The sequence below is a fragment of the Schistocerca nitens genome, chromosome 6 (assembly GCF_023898315.1).
Source record: "Schistocerca nitens isolate TAMUIC-IGC-003100 chromosome 6, iqSchNite1.1, whole genome shotgun sequence".
In the NCBI taxonomy this organism is placed as follows: Eukaryota; Metazoa; Arthropoda; class Insecta; order Orthoptera; family Acrididae; genus Schistocerca; species Schistocerca nitens.
In genome coordinates this window covers 352457014-352473987 of record NC_064619.1, presented here as the reverse complement: position 1 = coordinate 352473987, position 16974 = coordinate 352457014, and the positions used below count along the sequence as shown (strand labels likewise).

At 41.6% G+C, this 16974-nt stretch overlaps 1 protein-coding gene across 1 annotated transcript; it reads left to right on the top strand.

Moving 5' to 3' along the window:
- Nucleotides 1-2203: 2203 nt before the first annotated feature.
- Nucleotides 2204-15082, top strand: LOC126262409 (putative beta-carotene-binding protein). Its single transcript, XM_049959035.1, has 6 exons — nucleotides 2204-2312; nucleotides 7221-7316; nucleotides 7453-7591; nucleotides 9428-9564; nucleotides 11507-11659; nucleotides 14511-15082. The coding sequence occupies exons 1-6, from the start codon at nucleotides 2255-2257 to the stop codon at nucleotides 14747-14749; spliced, it is 822 nt and encodes a 273-aa protein (XP_049814992.1). The 5' UTR covers nucleotides 2204-2254; the 3' UTR covers nucleotides 14750-15082.
- Nucleotides 15083-16974: the final 1892 nt, after the last annotated feature.

Sequence of the window (16974 nt, the reverse complement as noted above, 5' to 3'; positions counted from 1 at the left end):
TTCTTCATCTTCGATACCGTTAAACAAGTCTCATCTACAGCAAGCTCTTTGGTTTCCATATTTTGAGAGATGGCAGCATGGGCCCAAAAAAGGAAAGGTAGTTCAGTAAACATGGCTCTTACGGGGAGACCTTAAGAGCTATGAACACTTGTTCATCTTCGCTACTGTGAAACACATGTCTTCTTCTGAACAAATGCTAAAGTGACTATTGGTCCCAGGACACCTTGTACAATGAAATACATTTTCCGTCCGTTACCAAACCAATATCAGCTGAAATATTAGCCTAAGAAAACAATGTAGAATACCGTCTAGAACGTACAATGCAACATCGATCGTAAGTATGGAAAAGTTGAAGTTATATATAGGGAAAACAAACGGCGTTCATTGTTTGTAACTAGAGTAAAATTCGGTACTGACCGAGTATCGTCGTAGACCAGCAAACAGTACATGAAAATACCATGATCCAACTTGATTCTTATATTATAATAGGTAGATATCAGACTATGATGGATTCAAGGTGCTACATCAGCAGCAGTTTGAATATTCCACTTTTGTCTTGCAGCCCTGCTATCATAAATATCAACAAATAGGCCAGCGGGACATCCTCAGACCAATAACATGTGGCGGCGTCAGAGAGCAATAAACGGGACGTCGTGGCTATACATGGTACCAGATTAATGAACTACCTGCAGTTATGGGTAGCACGAAATAGTCATCCCGCCTGAAGAACGTTTCTGTCAATAGCTACACAGTCAACAAGTTACCGGAGGCGCCAAACTTCTTTTATTTGTACACTCATTGTGCTGCGTATTTCTCATTATGGAACTAACTACTACTACCAACATTCAAATTATACTGACACTATTCATCTGTGACAATAATTTATGAAGAGATCGTGTTACTTTGTCCTATAAAGGATCAACAAAATTGTAGTTTCTACCTCTCAAACAATTACTACAACATTAAACATTTATTGAATTGACATTCAGTGTAAGACTGTATCGTAAAAGAATTGTAAATCTTTCATTACTGTGAACTGCTGATACGACGGTTACAGGTGGACACGATTCTAATCGAATTGTGCTACATTCAGCTGTGTGTTGTTGCTGCTAATTTGGTTGAAATGTGGCACACAAAGGTTATCTGACCTGAAGCTTGTATTAAACTAAAATTCGAAACAGTATTGATTTTTTCATTTTTATTGCAATTGATTGTTGCTTGGATTGAGAAATCTGTTAGTTGACTACACAAACACAAAATTTCCATTATTAATCTAAGAAGGAACTGCTTACATCTCATTGGCGATTGATACCGAGGATCCAAAACATCAAATTCTGGTTAAATCTGATATATCTGAAACGTTCGTCAGGATGAGAAGCCCATCGCGCAACACATTGCCTTTCTGTGAAATGTGAGGTGGCGCTGTAGCCGTGTCAGCTATACATATGACCAGTTACAACCTCAACTGTACATATGACCAGCAGCAATATCACAAAAAAATCGACGTATAGCACATCCTCTTCGAGAGCGAAAAGACGGGACTGTTCTTTTACACAGCATTTTGATCAAAATCACTCGTCTGTGGAGCACATATTCATGGAAACGACCCACCTGCTCAGTATTTTCTGCGTGACGGGGATAATGTAGACGAAAGACAATAACTTTGGGTTCGATTTCCCGCATTATGACTCTGGAACAAGCTGTCTTCGAGTACAAATAACTGCAAAAGGCTTGCCATAAGGGAAAATAAGTTTTGTTGGAGAGCCGACCACAGTCACCGTTTTCGTTATGCCCTAAACGAGGTTCGTTGCGCATTATTTCATTACACATAGTGAGCTGAAGACGTAGTACAGCAGTAACAGGTCCACCTTTGGTGGCGTATCAACAGGACACTACGTAGGTCAGCCCCTTGCCGTGGCAGAGAGAACATTGAAACGTAGGACGCAGAGGGTGCCAGGAGGGGTGTGAGGCGTCGGGAACGGTCCCCTGTCCCCTGCTGGAGGCGGGTTCCCTCTCCAGTGGGCGAGGCTACACAGCTGCGCCTAGCGCAGTGGCGGGGACTGGGAACTGTCCTACGGCCCGAGAGGGGGGAAGCCCAGCACTTGCTGAATGGTATTAGGCGAACGTGTGTGCGTGTGTGCGTGGTTTTTTCCTTTTTGTTTTCACTGTTGGCTCCGTCATTCTCGCGGGTATATATGGGCGGACGCGCTCTCCATCGGCACCGTTCGCTGCCAGCACCAGCACCAGCACCACCATGCAGACCACAGCCGGAGTGCTCCTCGCCCTGGTCGCCACCCTCGCCGCCCGCTGCGGTGAGTACCGAGTGCTGCGCCACATCTGTTTCCGTTTCATTAGCGCCCAGGCTTCTTCCTCTGCCAGCAGTGACACCGCGTTTCCATAACTTAACAAGCCTTCCTGCCAATATCGTGTTGTGCAGTAAGTTTTCTGTTCTTCGTTACTTACTCTCTTTCGAAACCTCACTTCATATACTATTGTTTTCCTCCCTTAATCAGCTTTTCTGCAGTTTGACTTGTCTGAATGACGCGAGGCAGAGCCACTGGTGTGGTACCGCCACGTGCGCTCCAATTTCTCTGGCTCTTTCTCAAGAGCCGCTGCCGCCGAGCACGTTGACATTCCCGAGCTCTCCCACTTCTTGTACTGTTGTATGACCTATCATCACGACAACTGATAAGTGTTATAGTCTTACAAACTTAATAGTTTAGCATCTTGAGCCTTTTACGCAAATAGCTTCAAAAATATACCTTGAGGCGCCGAAATAGTGCCTCCACTTACTTTGATTCAGATATCGGTCTTTTCTCTTTCACATTTTTTTTTCTTAGACTTGTGTAAAACTTATTAACTACTTTCAAAAGCCTGGAAGTGTGATGCACGCCAAGGTACTAATGGAACGTAGTTAATTTTTGGGTCCTGAGGCACAAGTGGAGGAAAATTCTAGAAATGGTTTTTCGACCTAATTTTCAACTGAACTTCGTAAGAGACCGTGTGGTTCTGTAGAAGGGAGGCTACCACCCTTCTATCAAACAATAACCTACATTTCAATAAATTTTCAATAATAGTTGTTTAATGGTAATAACATTAATAACGCACACAGAGATGTTACATAAAACACAAATGTATAACTGCACAACGTCAAACACCGACTGGGAGCAGCTGATATGTCAACTGCGTTCGGTTGCTTCACGTCAGATACTAAATTCTGTTTCATGATTTGCATCTCGTATATTTGTACTTGTACAATGAGAGACTAAATTCTTAAACACTCATCCCATTCTGATGAACTGAATGTAATTTCTTTCATAAATTTGGTGTCTCGCACATATTTCATTAATATCGGTATCCATATCTCACTATCCTGGCGTCAGTTGCAATTAGTTTTCCTGCGTCGTAAAGTTTTGCTACTAGAAACAGCAAATATTCAGCTTCCACAACATAGAACTAAACATAATGAAACACATTTTCATTTTGATATTATATGCTAAGATATTGTAACAAACAAATATAAAGTGTAAAATTCCTGCTCAAACCCAGAGCTATGGGGGAGCTATATCATTACGACTCTTCGCTGTCGTAGTGAAATGCAAAGCGAAGGTATCCTCCTGTTTTTTGTTTTTTAGTGCCAGCACAGTACAGTTAACCACGGTGAATCATGTTATCCCTTGTGCATGATATCCTACAAATTACAAATAGGGATTGTTGACCAGACGGAGTAAGCCCGTCCGAACCGAGTTCATTCCCTGTCGGAACCTGCGCTACCATCTTCTTTCTAAATGCTCTGTAATCCATAGCTTCTAGAAGAGATTCTAATTATGTGAGCAGCATTATGTTGCTCATGGCTGCCGCCAGCAAAGTCACTTTTTCTGCCTACTCTTTCTCCACGCAGTGTGCAGCTTCACACGGCAAACGTCCACACAGTGATGTCTTGTGGACGTGAAATTGCTTTCTATCTGCTAGAAAGTGTCAAACTTGCCAGGGTAAGGAGATATAGATGTAACAAATGTTCGCGCTATGTTTATTTCGGAATGAGAACATCGACCATATATTTCTATTTGTACCTATGTATGTACAGCCCACTTTTGCAATGTGTACAATATTTTGCTCTCATCAAGTTCATTACGTTCACTTTTGGCAATGTCTGAATTTCAATAGATGTTCTAAAACATCATAGCGTTCGTCACCCACCAACTAGTCCACACATTGCTCAGTTTCCTTAGCAATGTTTTCTGAATATTACGTGCAGTTGCTTCCTCTGTTCTAGAGTGTTCCGAACTCTCGACAGAAAGGCATAGTATTCACGGAAAGCACTTTCACAAGTTTTATTTCGGAATACAAACTTCGATTTGAGTGATATTTTCTGTGGTGTGCTGCATTACGTTCAACAAAAAGTCTATTTTCTGATGGAGGAATGCACCAAGAAGCAACGTAGTTTAACGCTCCCATCCCGTTCTTGACATTCTTAGCGGTATGGCCCTAACTATACGCAATGTGACGAAATGCGAAAGTTGACTCACGACTTGGTGAAACGTAAAGATACAACAACTTCTTTACATTTCTTGGCTAAATATCGAGGTAGTTCCGCCATAGGTAAACCATTTGGACAGAACAGAGGCCAGTACAATGTCTTTAGCCCAACCTATCGAGGTCCTCTTCAGCAAAGATAGCTTATTGGAATTACAATGGTATTTGTTGTTATATAAGAGAATGTCACCATACTACAATCAAAATAAAGAAATTATAACGGCTTTTTAACACAACAGTGTTAAAACTTTCTGTTTCTAATAAACTTTCCTGCACAGAGCGATTAATTCATTAGCCAAGGTTAGGTAAACAAGTTGCCTTTCTAAGCTACGTTTAGACTCGAAGGTCAGTTTCATCAGTTAATGTTGACAGAATGCTGTCCATTGTACTAGATAATCTTAGCTCGTCAGAATGAAACTGTAGATTCCAGGTGACAGGTGTCGTGCTTAAACCGTGGCTAAAGACTTGCAAAAATACGTAGCGAAACGTGTAGTCCTATCCTATCAACCGTATTTGTACTAGCGCGTTGCGTAAGCCAGCCTAACGACCTTGTTCTGAAACGTTTACATTTTCACAGTGTTCTTGGTTTGAGAAGTACAATTTAAGTCCTCAGTTTCTAGTCGGCCAAATAATATCTTCGAGGCGGATGCTGCGACTGCGCTGCTCATAAACCTTAACGCACAGCGCGCTAGCGTGCAAGGCTAGGAAGTGAGCCGGAACCGGATCGAATTCACACGGCGGTTAACGACCGTGGCTGATCCGCCGGCCAGCCTCGGCTTGTTTTCAGTCGGTTTCCCACGACGCTCATTTAGGCAAATTCTTGGCTACTGCCCAATTCGCACCTCAGAAAAGAAGACAAGCAAACATTTAAAATACGATCGCACAAAGAACAAAGTTTATACAGTTCACATACAGGTTCCGGACACGGCTTCCCTCCTATACATAAGTGACGACAGAAGTGGCATCCGGCTGCAAAATCAAGTAAAAGAAATTTCTCAAATCTTGAGGACAGCACAGCCCTTTCTAGAGTGGATTAACACGAAGAACAAGTCATATGGTGTAATACTAACATATGGTGTAATACTAATCAATGCGATCTCATACCTTCTGTGCTATATGAAATTATTTCTTAGTTCTTCTTTCTTCCATGGATCAGCTACAAAATGATATCAGACATTTCGTCTTAATTGAAGAAGTAAACATTTTTCAAACTAACTTTCCTATTTCCACAGTAATATCACCTTACCAAAAACTTGTTTAACGTTTCTCATTTGCATCGTATCACTGATCAAACACACACACACACACACACACACACACACACACACACACGCGCGCGCACACACACACACACACACACACACACACACACACACACACACACACAGAAACGGTCGGCTAGCATCAGGACTTCGACAGTTTTTGAATTCATCTTTCAGTCCCCTTGACCTGTCAGAAAAACCAGAGTCTTCTTCTGACTACAATGAATGCGATTTTGAGCTCAAGAAAATGTAAAGAGTTTAGAATTATTCCTCACAGGTCTTGGGCATAGGGTTTTACAATAAGTATCATGAAATTATGATAGGTTATTGAAGGAGGACAGTTGTTTAAATACAGCTAATTTTTACCATGACCTACTCTGTATAAAATAAATAGTCCTTGACTTTGCCATATGATTTATTTATGCGGTATTCATTAACTGAGGATTTAAATAATTGGAATTTAGTCATCTCTTTAACCTCCATGGTCAGTTTATTGTACAACTTAATCCCCTTATAGAAAATGATGTTCTTCTGTTCTTTGTTTGTTGGCTCCTGGTAAATGTAAATTTAGTCTGGCTCTTATTCCATGTTCGTGAGTGCTGCTGTTTGTTAGATAATTTCTAATGTTCTTCTTGGTGTACATAAAAGTTTGGTAGACGCATTCACGTGATGCAGTTAGAACATCCAGCTATTTAAACATATCTTTACAAGGAGGTCGATTGCTATTTTTGTTTATTATTCTAACAGCCGTTATTCGTAGTTCGAAGACTGTGTCCATATTTTGTGAGAAAGCGAGATATTTCATGGTCTGGTAGGATTTTCTTATACTTAATGTTATCCCCTGGTTTTTACCAAGCATTGGTATTGATGTAATTGGTAATGACTGCTCAGAGTTTAGTTCAAGACACATCTTGTCAACTACAGGCCCTGACTCCGTAGTGCTCGCCACAGGATTACTAATCTCTGACGCGACACGTGTTTAGCGGGCGGGAATGGGCTGACGTCGCTTCCTTTAAACTTGTCCAGTTGTCCAGGATGTTGAATAGAACTTCATTGCGCGTTAAACGTCGATTCGCCTCCTTTTTGAACGTTTAGTAAGCTTTATAGTTTATTTTTTTAAAAATTTGCGTCGCTTATTGTGAGTCCCTGTGGTAGCTGTTCTAAGGAAAACATCATCACCGAGAAGGGATCAGTAACACTACACTCTGTAGCGCTAATTCCTTCCATGTGGAGCTGCTCTTCTCTTTTCATTCTGAAAGAGAAGTTTTTTCTCACGTTTTCTAGGAATACACAAGTGAGACAAATAAAAATGGAAACGAAAAATGAGTTTCATTTCAGTGTTCTTGGAAGATTTGTTGGTCATTGCCCTAATTGTAATAAGTTACACCGTTCGAGAGAACTGACGAACTTCTCACTTTGCAGCGGATGGGGGAGTGCAGACGTGCAACGCTTCGTCACCGGACTTCCAGCTGTGCGTGCGCGCTGCCCTCCAGCAGCTGATTCCGGAGCTTGCGTCAGGTCAGTAACGAACAGGCCAGCTGCTTTTACGTATCCGTCGCTCCGATGACCTTAAAACTTGTCCTGTGGCCATAGCAACCCGAGTTATCCGAATGTCCCTACGGCCGTGGTAACCGCTTATTCCTGTGTGTTGCAGGAGTGCCAAGCATCGGAGCAGAAGGTGTGGACCCTCTGCGTGGTCTGCCGCCCATCGTCCACAACTCGAACGGCTTCAAAGTGCAGCTGGACGACGTCTCCATCAGCGGACTGTCAGCGACCCTCATCAACGACGTCAAGTGAGTCGCCCAGACACACTTCCTAATAACACTAAACAACTGAACAGACGATTGGGAGCATCCTCATAAGCCGAGCGTAGTTTCACATGTCTTGCAGATTTGAATGAATTAAATTAAGGAATTAAATGAATGAATTGAAACTAAAGGAATAGGTCACTAACTACAGCTGGTGCTCTAGCCCTCTTACTTGTAGTTTCACTGCTACAGGCAAGATGAATCTCGGGTTGCTTTCTTCAACAAGGTTCCTGCCAATTATCTTTCACGTTCTTGTCAAAGTGAATAAGTTAATCATTCCTAATAACTAAGCGTATCGTAAGACGGCATAATCAAAATACTCGTTAACTATAACAGGTGTCAGTGTCAAAAGAGGTCTGCTCTCTAAATCCGAAAACACTCACAACTACCAAACAATCGGCACTTAAAATTACACGCATGATATATTTCTGTTAGCGTTTCCCATTTGTTCGATTTAGATAAATTCGAAATAAAAGCAATTGATAAAATAGGAACTGGAGGTGAATAACAATGCAGATGCATCAATGACTAGATTGTACACTGATTCGAATACACAGCATTCTAACTGTTCCGCTGGTAAAACATTGTATTGTGCAGATATTGTACAATGATCGACGTTGTAGAGAGTCAATTGCGCTCGAACGATGGGATTACGTGGAAAGTATTTTGATGAAAAATGCTAAATGGAGTATATTTTCAGAGCTATATAAAAATATCAAATACTTCATTAGTACCGAAACATTTCCAAGTGAAATAATGGAAAGATGGAAGGTAACTGATTGAGGCCCTGTCGACTGCGAGCTTATTAAAGGATTGCAGTCTCGGATTTGGGAAGGATAGGGAAGGAAATCGACCGTGCTCTTTCAAAGGAATCTTCAACGATTTAGAGAAATCACGGAACGGCTACTTCTGTATTTCAGCTGCTATCCTCTCGAACACGAATCCAGCGTCTTATCGAAAAGCTGTATGAGGGGCAGCATTTCCTCTTGCACTTAGCATGATAAGTCCTTATTTATGTATCACGTTCTCGTACTTATCTAGAGGAAAAGTTATTTTTCCTTATGGTTCCACAGATTCAGTAATTCACCTAAAACGGTATGGCTCCATTCATTGTGTATTTAAGAGGATACGGAAAAAACCTTTGAGTTACTATAGAAAATGCTTTGTTCTGTTTGGACAGACCAAATGAAGTAAGCCTAAGACGTGTCGCGTAGCTTTGATTGTTAGTCAATACCCTACTGACTTCCAGCTTATTAGATCCATTTCAAGAGCTCCGTAAAAGAAGTGGCAGTGAACAATACAATGCAACATTTAGCTAATCAGCGAACAAGTTCTTTACATGGAAACCACTCAGCAGAACGAAAAGCGCTAATATATATTTCTACTCCAGAAAATTAACAACAATTTATTAAAGAGGAGTGTACGTTAATTGTCATCTTTCGTGCTTTTCTATCAATAATGGAAAGTATTTAAGCAATAATTTAATCAGTACCGGTACAAATGGCTCAAATGGCTCTGAGCACTATGGGACTCAACTGCTGAGGTCATTAGTCCCCTAGAACTTAGAACTACTTAAACCTAACTAACCTAAGGACATCACAAACATCCATGCCCGAGGCAGGATTCGAACCTGCGACCGTAGCGGTCTTGCGGTTCCAGACTGCAGCGCCTTTAACCGCACGGCCACTTCGGCCGGCTCAGTACCGGTACATTTCCCGTTTTATGATTATAACACAGTTGCATCTCATGTAGAAATTGTTTATTATTATTGTTCTTGTCCAAAATGAAACGCGTTTGCACGTATTTATATTTTACTTACAGTGTGGATCTGACGTCGAACACAATCCGTATCCAGTCAACAGTCCCTGGTCACATCACAGCGACTGGTGTCCAGACTACCGATGCAGAGATCATGGGCATTCCCCTGAAGGGAAGTGGTCCATTCACCATTAGTCTGGGTAAGTATAATGATATAATGATCCCTGATAGACTCCTCAAGACTCGTGCGACACAGAAGTAATATTACAATGGAAATCAGTCAGAGTATCACGTAAAGCGTGCAAGTGAGAATTTCTCATGTAATTCAGTAACGTGCAAACACACCACTCTCTCATCCAACCCAATCAAGTTCCCTCGTTCGCATTATGTCTGCATTTTGAAAGAGAAAAAAGATAATTGTAGAGTCAGGAAACACTCATTTTTCATGTTTACACGTTAGATGTACGCAGTTACAAACTATTGAGGAAAGTTGTTCCTTATTTCCTAGCTGTTCATCTCCCTTGGGGTTAACCATTACTCACACTCTCTTATGGTAAGTGGAACAACTAGAAACAACAAAAACTATCGGTAAACAAATGATGTACCCTTTTCCCTAGGTTTAACTACTGAACAAAGGAGCGGGTGAGGAGAGAACTCTGAATGCTAAGTTAATGGAAATATATGAAGACAATACATATTTCACAACTAATTAAAAGCTGGATTACGTCATGCCTTAATTATAAAAATAATTCGTCTCGACAGAAAAAAAGGAAGATAGGCCCAAATTCAACACGTCCTAGACCCTAATGTCATTAGGACAGACGACCAATCAATTTCGCCATTCTGTTCAGTTTTCTGTAATAAGGAGATATGATGACTGCGCTCTCCTGAAAAGGTTCTCACTTCTGATGAGCTTTTATTTCGTCTATGTGTGTGCTATCTGGTTGACAAATGTCACTTGCAAAAAAGGAATAAACCTGACATTTCGCCAACTAAAGAAATAGGATTAATAGATACCTCGACGTTGTAGTCTGAATCCTGCACGGTTTTTAATTCAACGAGTATGAAACAGAGGTGGCTTTTGGTGTACTCAATGTGTTCACCGTCGTGAAAGCACAAACAATCGGATAAATACCTCATTTAATGACGCTGAAATGTTTTTGGCCTCAGACACCTTTTTTATATTTTTTTGTTCAGTGTACCAGCTTCTTCGTCTTAAAGTATTGTCGTTTACAAGGGTTAGCACATCTGCCTCAGAAATACAGTTGTCGAGTTCATGAGTTCTTTTACGATTACTTTCTCTTGACAGCAATTCTTCGAGATTTCCTATATGTACATATGCATCCACTATATTCCTGAAGCCACCTTACGGTATGTGGTAGAGTGTATTTCTAGTACCACCACCGTTGCCCTCTCTTCTGTACTGTTCACGAAGGGAGAGTGATGAGATCGACTGTTGGTAAACCTCTCGTGAACTCTAATATCCCCGATTTTCTTGTAGTAGTCGTTTCAAGAGACTATGTGAGAAGAAGAAATATGTTATCCGACTCTTCTTGGAACATACGCTCTCGGAATTGTAACAATATACATCTCCGTGATCCATGACGCATCTCTCGCAGCGTCTAGTACTGGAGACTGTTAAGCATCTCCGCAACGTCGTCGCACTTGCTGCACGAAACCGTTACGAATCTCGCAGCTCTTCATTGGACGCTTTCTATCTCTTCTATAGGTCCTACTCTTTAAGGTCCGTAGACTGAAATAGTTAACACCTACAATTTCCTTTACATTTTTGAGTATTTACCAAGCAGTATTAGGTCAGTTGTACCAATAAAGCAATTTCTTGTTTCTCATCATTTCTGTTGTTTACTGCAACCTCCAGATATGTATAGTCTTCTGCTTCTTCAACAAGTGTTTGTTAGTTTTCAAATGCACTGAATTGTCATTAAGTTATATTGGTCACATAACTGTCTGATTACACGACTGTTTCGATAAATTACGATTAAGAAATGTGTACATATAAAACTAAAGCCTGTAAATGTAAGATATAAGGTTGCAGCTTTCTTCACGTACGAAATTTGTGAAACGTTTCTCTGGAGAGATTCGCAGTGTGTTTTTAAGCTAACTTAAGACTATGGTTTACAGCCAACCCCTCTGTGGCCGTGACGCTGACGGGAGCTCCCAGCGCCGGTCCAAACGGCCAGACGTACCTGCGGCTCACCTCTGCCAGCGCCGCCATCGAACCCGGAACCCCCACCGCCGACATCAAGGGATTCTTCCCGCAGTTCCCGCCTCTCGGTAAGAAGAAGCTAAAGTATGTTCTTGTAGAACAGAACAGCATACTGCCACATGTCAAATATTTTCATTGTGAATAGAAGCAGCATCTGTACGTCAGGACTGTAGATTAGAAAGCTTCACTTACCACACCGTTCCATTTGTGCAGATAGTGCACCACAGAGCTCGTAAATATTTAGTCACATTTACGTAACCCCAGCAGCTGCTGTAACGCCAATAGCTGTTACCCAAAATGATGACTGAATAGCAGAAGGAAACATAGAAATTTACGCTCTATTAAGATTTCTTTATCAAACAAAAGTATTTTACTTTCAGAAACAGTGAAGCAAGGTGGTTTCATTAAAACTATGTATTTTTTGGCGTCGTAGCAGAAGTGATGCCGCAGAGGTTGCGCTAATAATTTTATGTTACCTGATGATGATCATTTGGATCGAAACCTGTAAAGAATGAGGGCTTACTTTATCACCAGCTCTTAGTAATGCATAAATATGGCTTTCTTTACAGTAGACGCATTACCTGGTAAATATCGTTCCTGGAAACTAGCTCAATTCAGTAATTCCAGCAATGACTACTTCACCCAAGTGTTTATTTAGCGCTGCGATCTTTATTTCTCTTTTTCCCTTAGTTACCTGTCCGCAGTATATTTGACGATTAAAAAATAAAAAATGGTACTTTTAGCCAACAAAGATATTTATATTCCAGTTGGACTCTGCATTAGTAACTCAGCACACCCAAAACAGATCCCACACTTTCTCAGCGCTTGGCGCATTTGCTTCTGACTCTTGGAGGTGAGCCACAAACAAATCACAGGATTAACGACCGTTCACCTGGTACACCGGCCGCTCTGAGCGTTACTATTAACCGGTTTCTCAGTCCTATCTGCTCCACTTTGCTTCCCAGAAAAACAACAGACAAATACTGGAAACACAAAAAGCAAGTCAAAATCAAAGATATAATGGGACGATCAAAAAGTTTGAGGACGTTGCTGCAGCACACATCCAAGCGAACCTCTTATGTGGGAACGTAAGTATTGACATGTAAGTAAAGGATTAGTGTGGGATTCGTGTCATTCTGACTTGATTGCCGTAAATGCGAAAACGTGAACTACAACGACGTTATTACTACATGCATCCAAACAGGACCAATGTTCTGTTATTCTTTTCTTGGCTGCCGAAGGACAAACACTGGTAGACATCCATCGGATACTGAAGAATGTGTACGGAGCAGCATGTGTGTCGAAAACCGTCGTTCTGTAATGGTGCGCTAAATTCAGTAATGGTGCTTCATGATAGCGCACGTCCCTTGTACACGACCCATATCGCAAAAGTCGTAACGCATTCATAACGCCAACTCAGGTGGAAAACACTCGAGCACCCGCCCAACATTCCTGATCTCTCCCCATGCGGTTATGAAACCTTCGTTTTTTTAAAAAAAAGGCCATGAAGAGCCGACGATTCCTCTCGGACGAGGATGTTCAGCAGGCAGTTGCGGACTTCTTCAGGCAGCACGACAAGGTGTTTTACCAAACATCTGTCTTTGGGATGATTGTCTCAATGCTCACGGTGATTTTGCGTGACTGGGATACCGATCTTGGATTGTAAGGCATTCGAAAGGAAGGCTTTTTCTTGCCCCATACAAATGATTCACACCTTACGGTAAATGACAATGCAGCGATAGTAATGACTTCCAGTCAGAGAAATAAAATAATTACTGGGGTATCATTTATTTGATCCCTATTTGAGTTCTACTGCTGCAGAGTACTAAAGTCATTTTATACTGTTAAAGCTAATTTACAGCAGTGGTGTTCTGTGCCAACTATATGAATTTGGAAAAACAGAAAAGTAATACTTAAAATTCTCTTGGTCAATACAGTGCTTCACAGCAAAAATGGAGGGGGATGCTAAAGCCTATGCCTGATATCTCTATCACAACTCCCCTCCCCCCCCCCCCCCCCCGAACCGCAACGCTCCGACTTCGTCCGCGCGACGAACGAATCAACATCAGTAGCAGTGTAATAAATAACAAATGAACCTAATTTTCTCTGATTTTTCGCATATATACATCGTTGAAAAGACTTCAAGATTTATAATATGAGCACACACAATGGAATAAAATCCTGCAATACTTTGGATTCAGACACGTCGTTATTGAAAGTTAAAATTGAGCAGTGTTGTTTGACGACAGAGTACTTGGAGTTACAGAGCTAATTCTACTGCCCTCTCTGTAGTTGAAAGAGTTCCTCTCTGCCGTCGAGGCGTTGACAGCAGACTCAGTTCATGTGCGTGTGTTTGTTCACGAAGACCTTATTCATATTTCTCTGTCGGGCCTTTCGTAACAGTAACTGATTAAGGGTGGACAAAGGAAAGATGACAGAGTACTAGAGACAGATTGCGGAGAAGTTGGGCAGCAAATAATGCCTGCAGTACCGTGTAGTTGTCTTTAACGGCTTTTGTCGAATAAAAAACAATTGAAATGACTACTGTGTCTGCTGTTATGTTCATTTAGTGCAGTTGTCAATACAATGTCTTATTAGCGTAACAGATAGTAAATTAAGCTCGCACAGACGGCGAGTGGTAATTTCCGTCTGGTTAGAAATACTTTAACAGCTTAACGAGTATCGCCGGAGGATAGTTAACGTAACAACTAGGGCTCACAATAAGGAAACTGAGTGCAGCAGGAAAGTAGGAAAACTGGATATTATGCATCTGGCCACGGCCAGCGCGGCGCATGGCAGAGTGGCCGGCCTCGGGTTTCTTAACTCGGTCGACCGGCTCCGCGCCGCGAAATGCCAGGCGAGTGCAGGCAACCCGCGCCACGCCGCGCCCGGGACTGACGCGAGTTGTTGCCCTTGCAGAGGCCGCCGCCAGCGCCTTCGCCAGCGTGGTCGCGCCGGACGTCGTCCAGAGCCTGAAGCCGACGTTGGACAAGTGGCTGGGAGGCGTCGCCCTGCAGCGCGCGCAGGCCGTGTTCAGCTCGGTGCCGTACGACACGCTGTTCCCCGGGCGCACGCCCGCCGTCGTCGGCCTGTACAGGGCCGTGCCCGCGCTGCACGCGTTGCCGCTGCCGCTGTCGGCGTTCGCTTACCACAAGTAGGCTGGCAGCGACCGCTGCACGGTCCCTCAGAGGGACGCAGCAGTACAACTATTGCTCACATGTTCTGGTTCGCCCAGTTAACGCCTAGTATTTTTATTTTCCTCATTCAGAATGCATCGAGTTTTCCGAAAGCTTCACTCTTCAGACTAACACTGGACAGTAATGAAAATATTCTTTTTCCCCGGATCATTCAGTGTATGTATGGGTCAGTTATGGCACACTGTGTATTTTTATGTTTCCACGTTGTGATATTGTATATTCATTAGAAACTATTATTATGTCCTATTATTTACTGTGATTAATAGTTACCAATAAATGAAGTACATGTCTTAAGTGCATGTCTATTATTCACATTAACACCTCAAAATCCCTTTCAATCCAAGATGACAATCCAGTTTTCTATTTGTTGACAAATTATATCTCTTTTTAAATTTAGAAGCGCTCCATTACTTTCACTTTAACTACATTCATTACATACTGGACCCTAAACTTAAAATCACAGACAAAGCAGTCAAAAACAAAACTTTTACCATTTATAATAACAGCAATACGATATTAAATCACAAATTTCAATATTAATTTCATCACTTATAAAGAAAGAACAAATCATATGAAACACTGTTCAGTCCTTAATTATTAGTATGAGGAGAGCAATGTATTGGGAAAATTGTAACACAACAGAATAAAAGATGGAACGTGTAGATTACATGAAAGATCAGGAAATGTGACTGATATCATAGGAAATGTGAGAAACGTTAGAATCAGATAATTGAAAAGCCATTGACAAGCGACAAAAAATCTGAGAATCTAACAGCAAAAAGTAAAGGAAATCCATTTGAGATTACATCACTTGTTTAACGTAACAGTTCCAAATCTCGCTAACTAGCATACATCAGCAACTTCACAGTACGACTTCGTATTCTACGAAGGGAAAAAAGCACACTTGCAAGTTATCAGCCATAGCAATCGATCCCAGATGAACTTTATTTTTCCTATCAGTGCACTGACTGGTCTGATGCAGCCCGCCACGAATTTCTCTCCTGTTTTCTCTCTGAGTACCACTTACCAGCTACATCCTCAATTATTTGTCGGATGTATCCCAATATGTGTCTTCCTTTGCAGTTTGCACACTCTACAGCTCCATCTAGTACCATGGAAGGTACTCCCTGATGTCGTAACAGAATTCCTACCATCCTTTCCTCGCCGACTCTCCGGAGAACTTCCTCATTCATCCCCTAATCATTTCACTTAATTTTCAACTTTCTTCTGTAACACCACAACTGAAATGCTTCTATTCTTTCCTATCCTAGCTTTCCCATACTCCACGTCTCACTGCCGTAAAATACTGTGCTCCAAATGTACATTCCCTGAAATTTCTTCCTCAAATTATGGCCTGCGTTCGATATTAGTAGAATTCTCTTGGCCAGAAATGCCCTTTTTGATAGTGATAGTCCGCTTTTGATGTAATCTTTGCTTCTTCCGTCATTGGTTATTTCGCTTCCTAGGCAGCAGAATTTCTGAACTTCACCTATATCGTGACCATCAAACCTGGTGTTAAGTTTCTAGCTATTCTCATTTCTACTATTTCTCATTACTTCCGTCTTTCTACAATTTTCTCTCAACCCATACTCTGTACACATTAGACTGCTCATTGCATTCAACACATCCTGTAATTCTTCTTCACTTTCGCTGAGGATAGCAATGTCAGCACCGAATCCTAACATTGATATCCTTTCACCATATTTAATCCCACTCTTAAACCTTTCATTTTCTGTGGCCATTGCTTCTTCGACATATATATTGAACAGCAATGGCGAAAGACTACATCCCTGCCCGACACCTGTTTTAGCCAGAGCAGTTCTTTCTTAGTCTTCCACTTTTATCGTTCTCTCTTGGTTCTTGTAAATTTTGTATATTATCCGTATTTCCCTGTACCTCACCCCCATTTTTTCTGAGAATTTCGAACATCTTGCACCAACCGACTTTGCTGAATGCTTTTTCAAGGACGACAAATCATTTGAACGTCTCTTTATTTTTCTTCAGTCTTGCTTCCATTATCAACCGGAACGAGAGAACTGCCTCTCTGGTGCCTTTACGCTTCCTAAAGCCAAGCTGAATGTCATTTAACATCTCCTCAATTTTCTGTTCCATTCTTCTGTATATTATTCTTACCACCAACTTCGATACATGAGCTGTTAAGCTGATTATGTGATGATTCTAGCGGC

Excerpts from the sequence above, each read along its gene's own strand:
- LOC126262409 (XM_049959035.1), top strand. The coding sequence starts at position 2,255 with ATGCAGACCACAGCCGGAGTGCTCCTCGCCCTGGTCGCCACCCTCGCC. Across the intron at positions 7,317-7,452 it reads GATTCCGGAGCTTGCGTCAG|GAGTGCCAAGCATCGGAGCA; the intron begins GTCAGTAACGAA and ends TGTGTGTTGCAG. Across the intron at positions 9,565-11,506 it reads TCCATTCACCATTAGTCTGG|CCAACCCCTCTGTGGCCGTG; the intron begins GTAAGTATAATG and ends TATGGTTTACAG.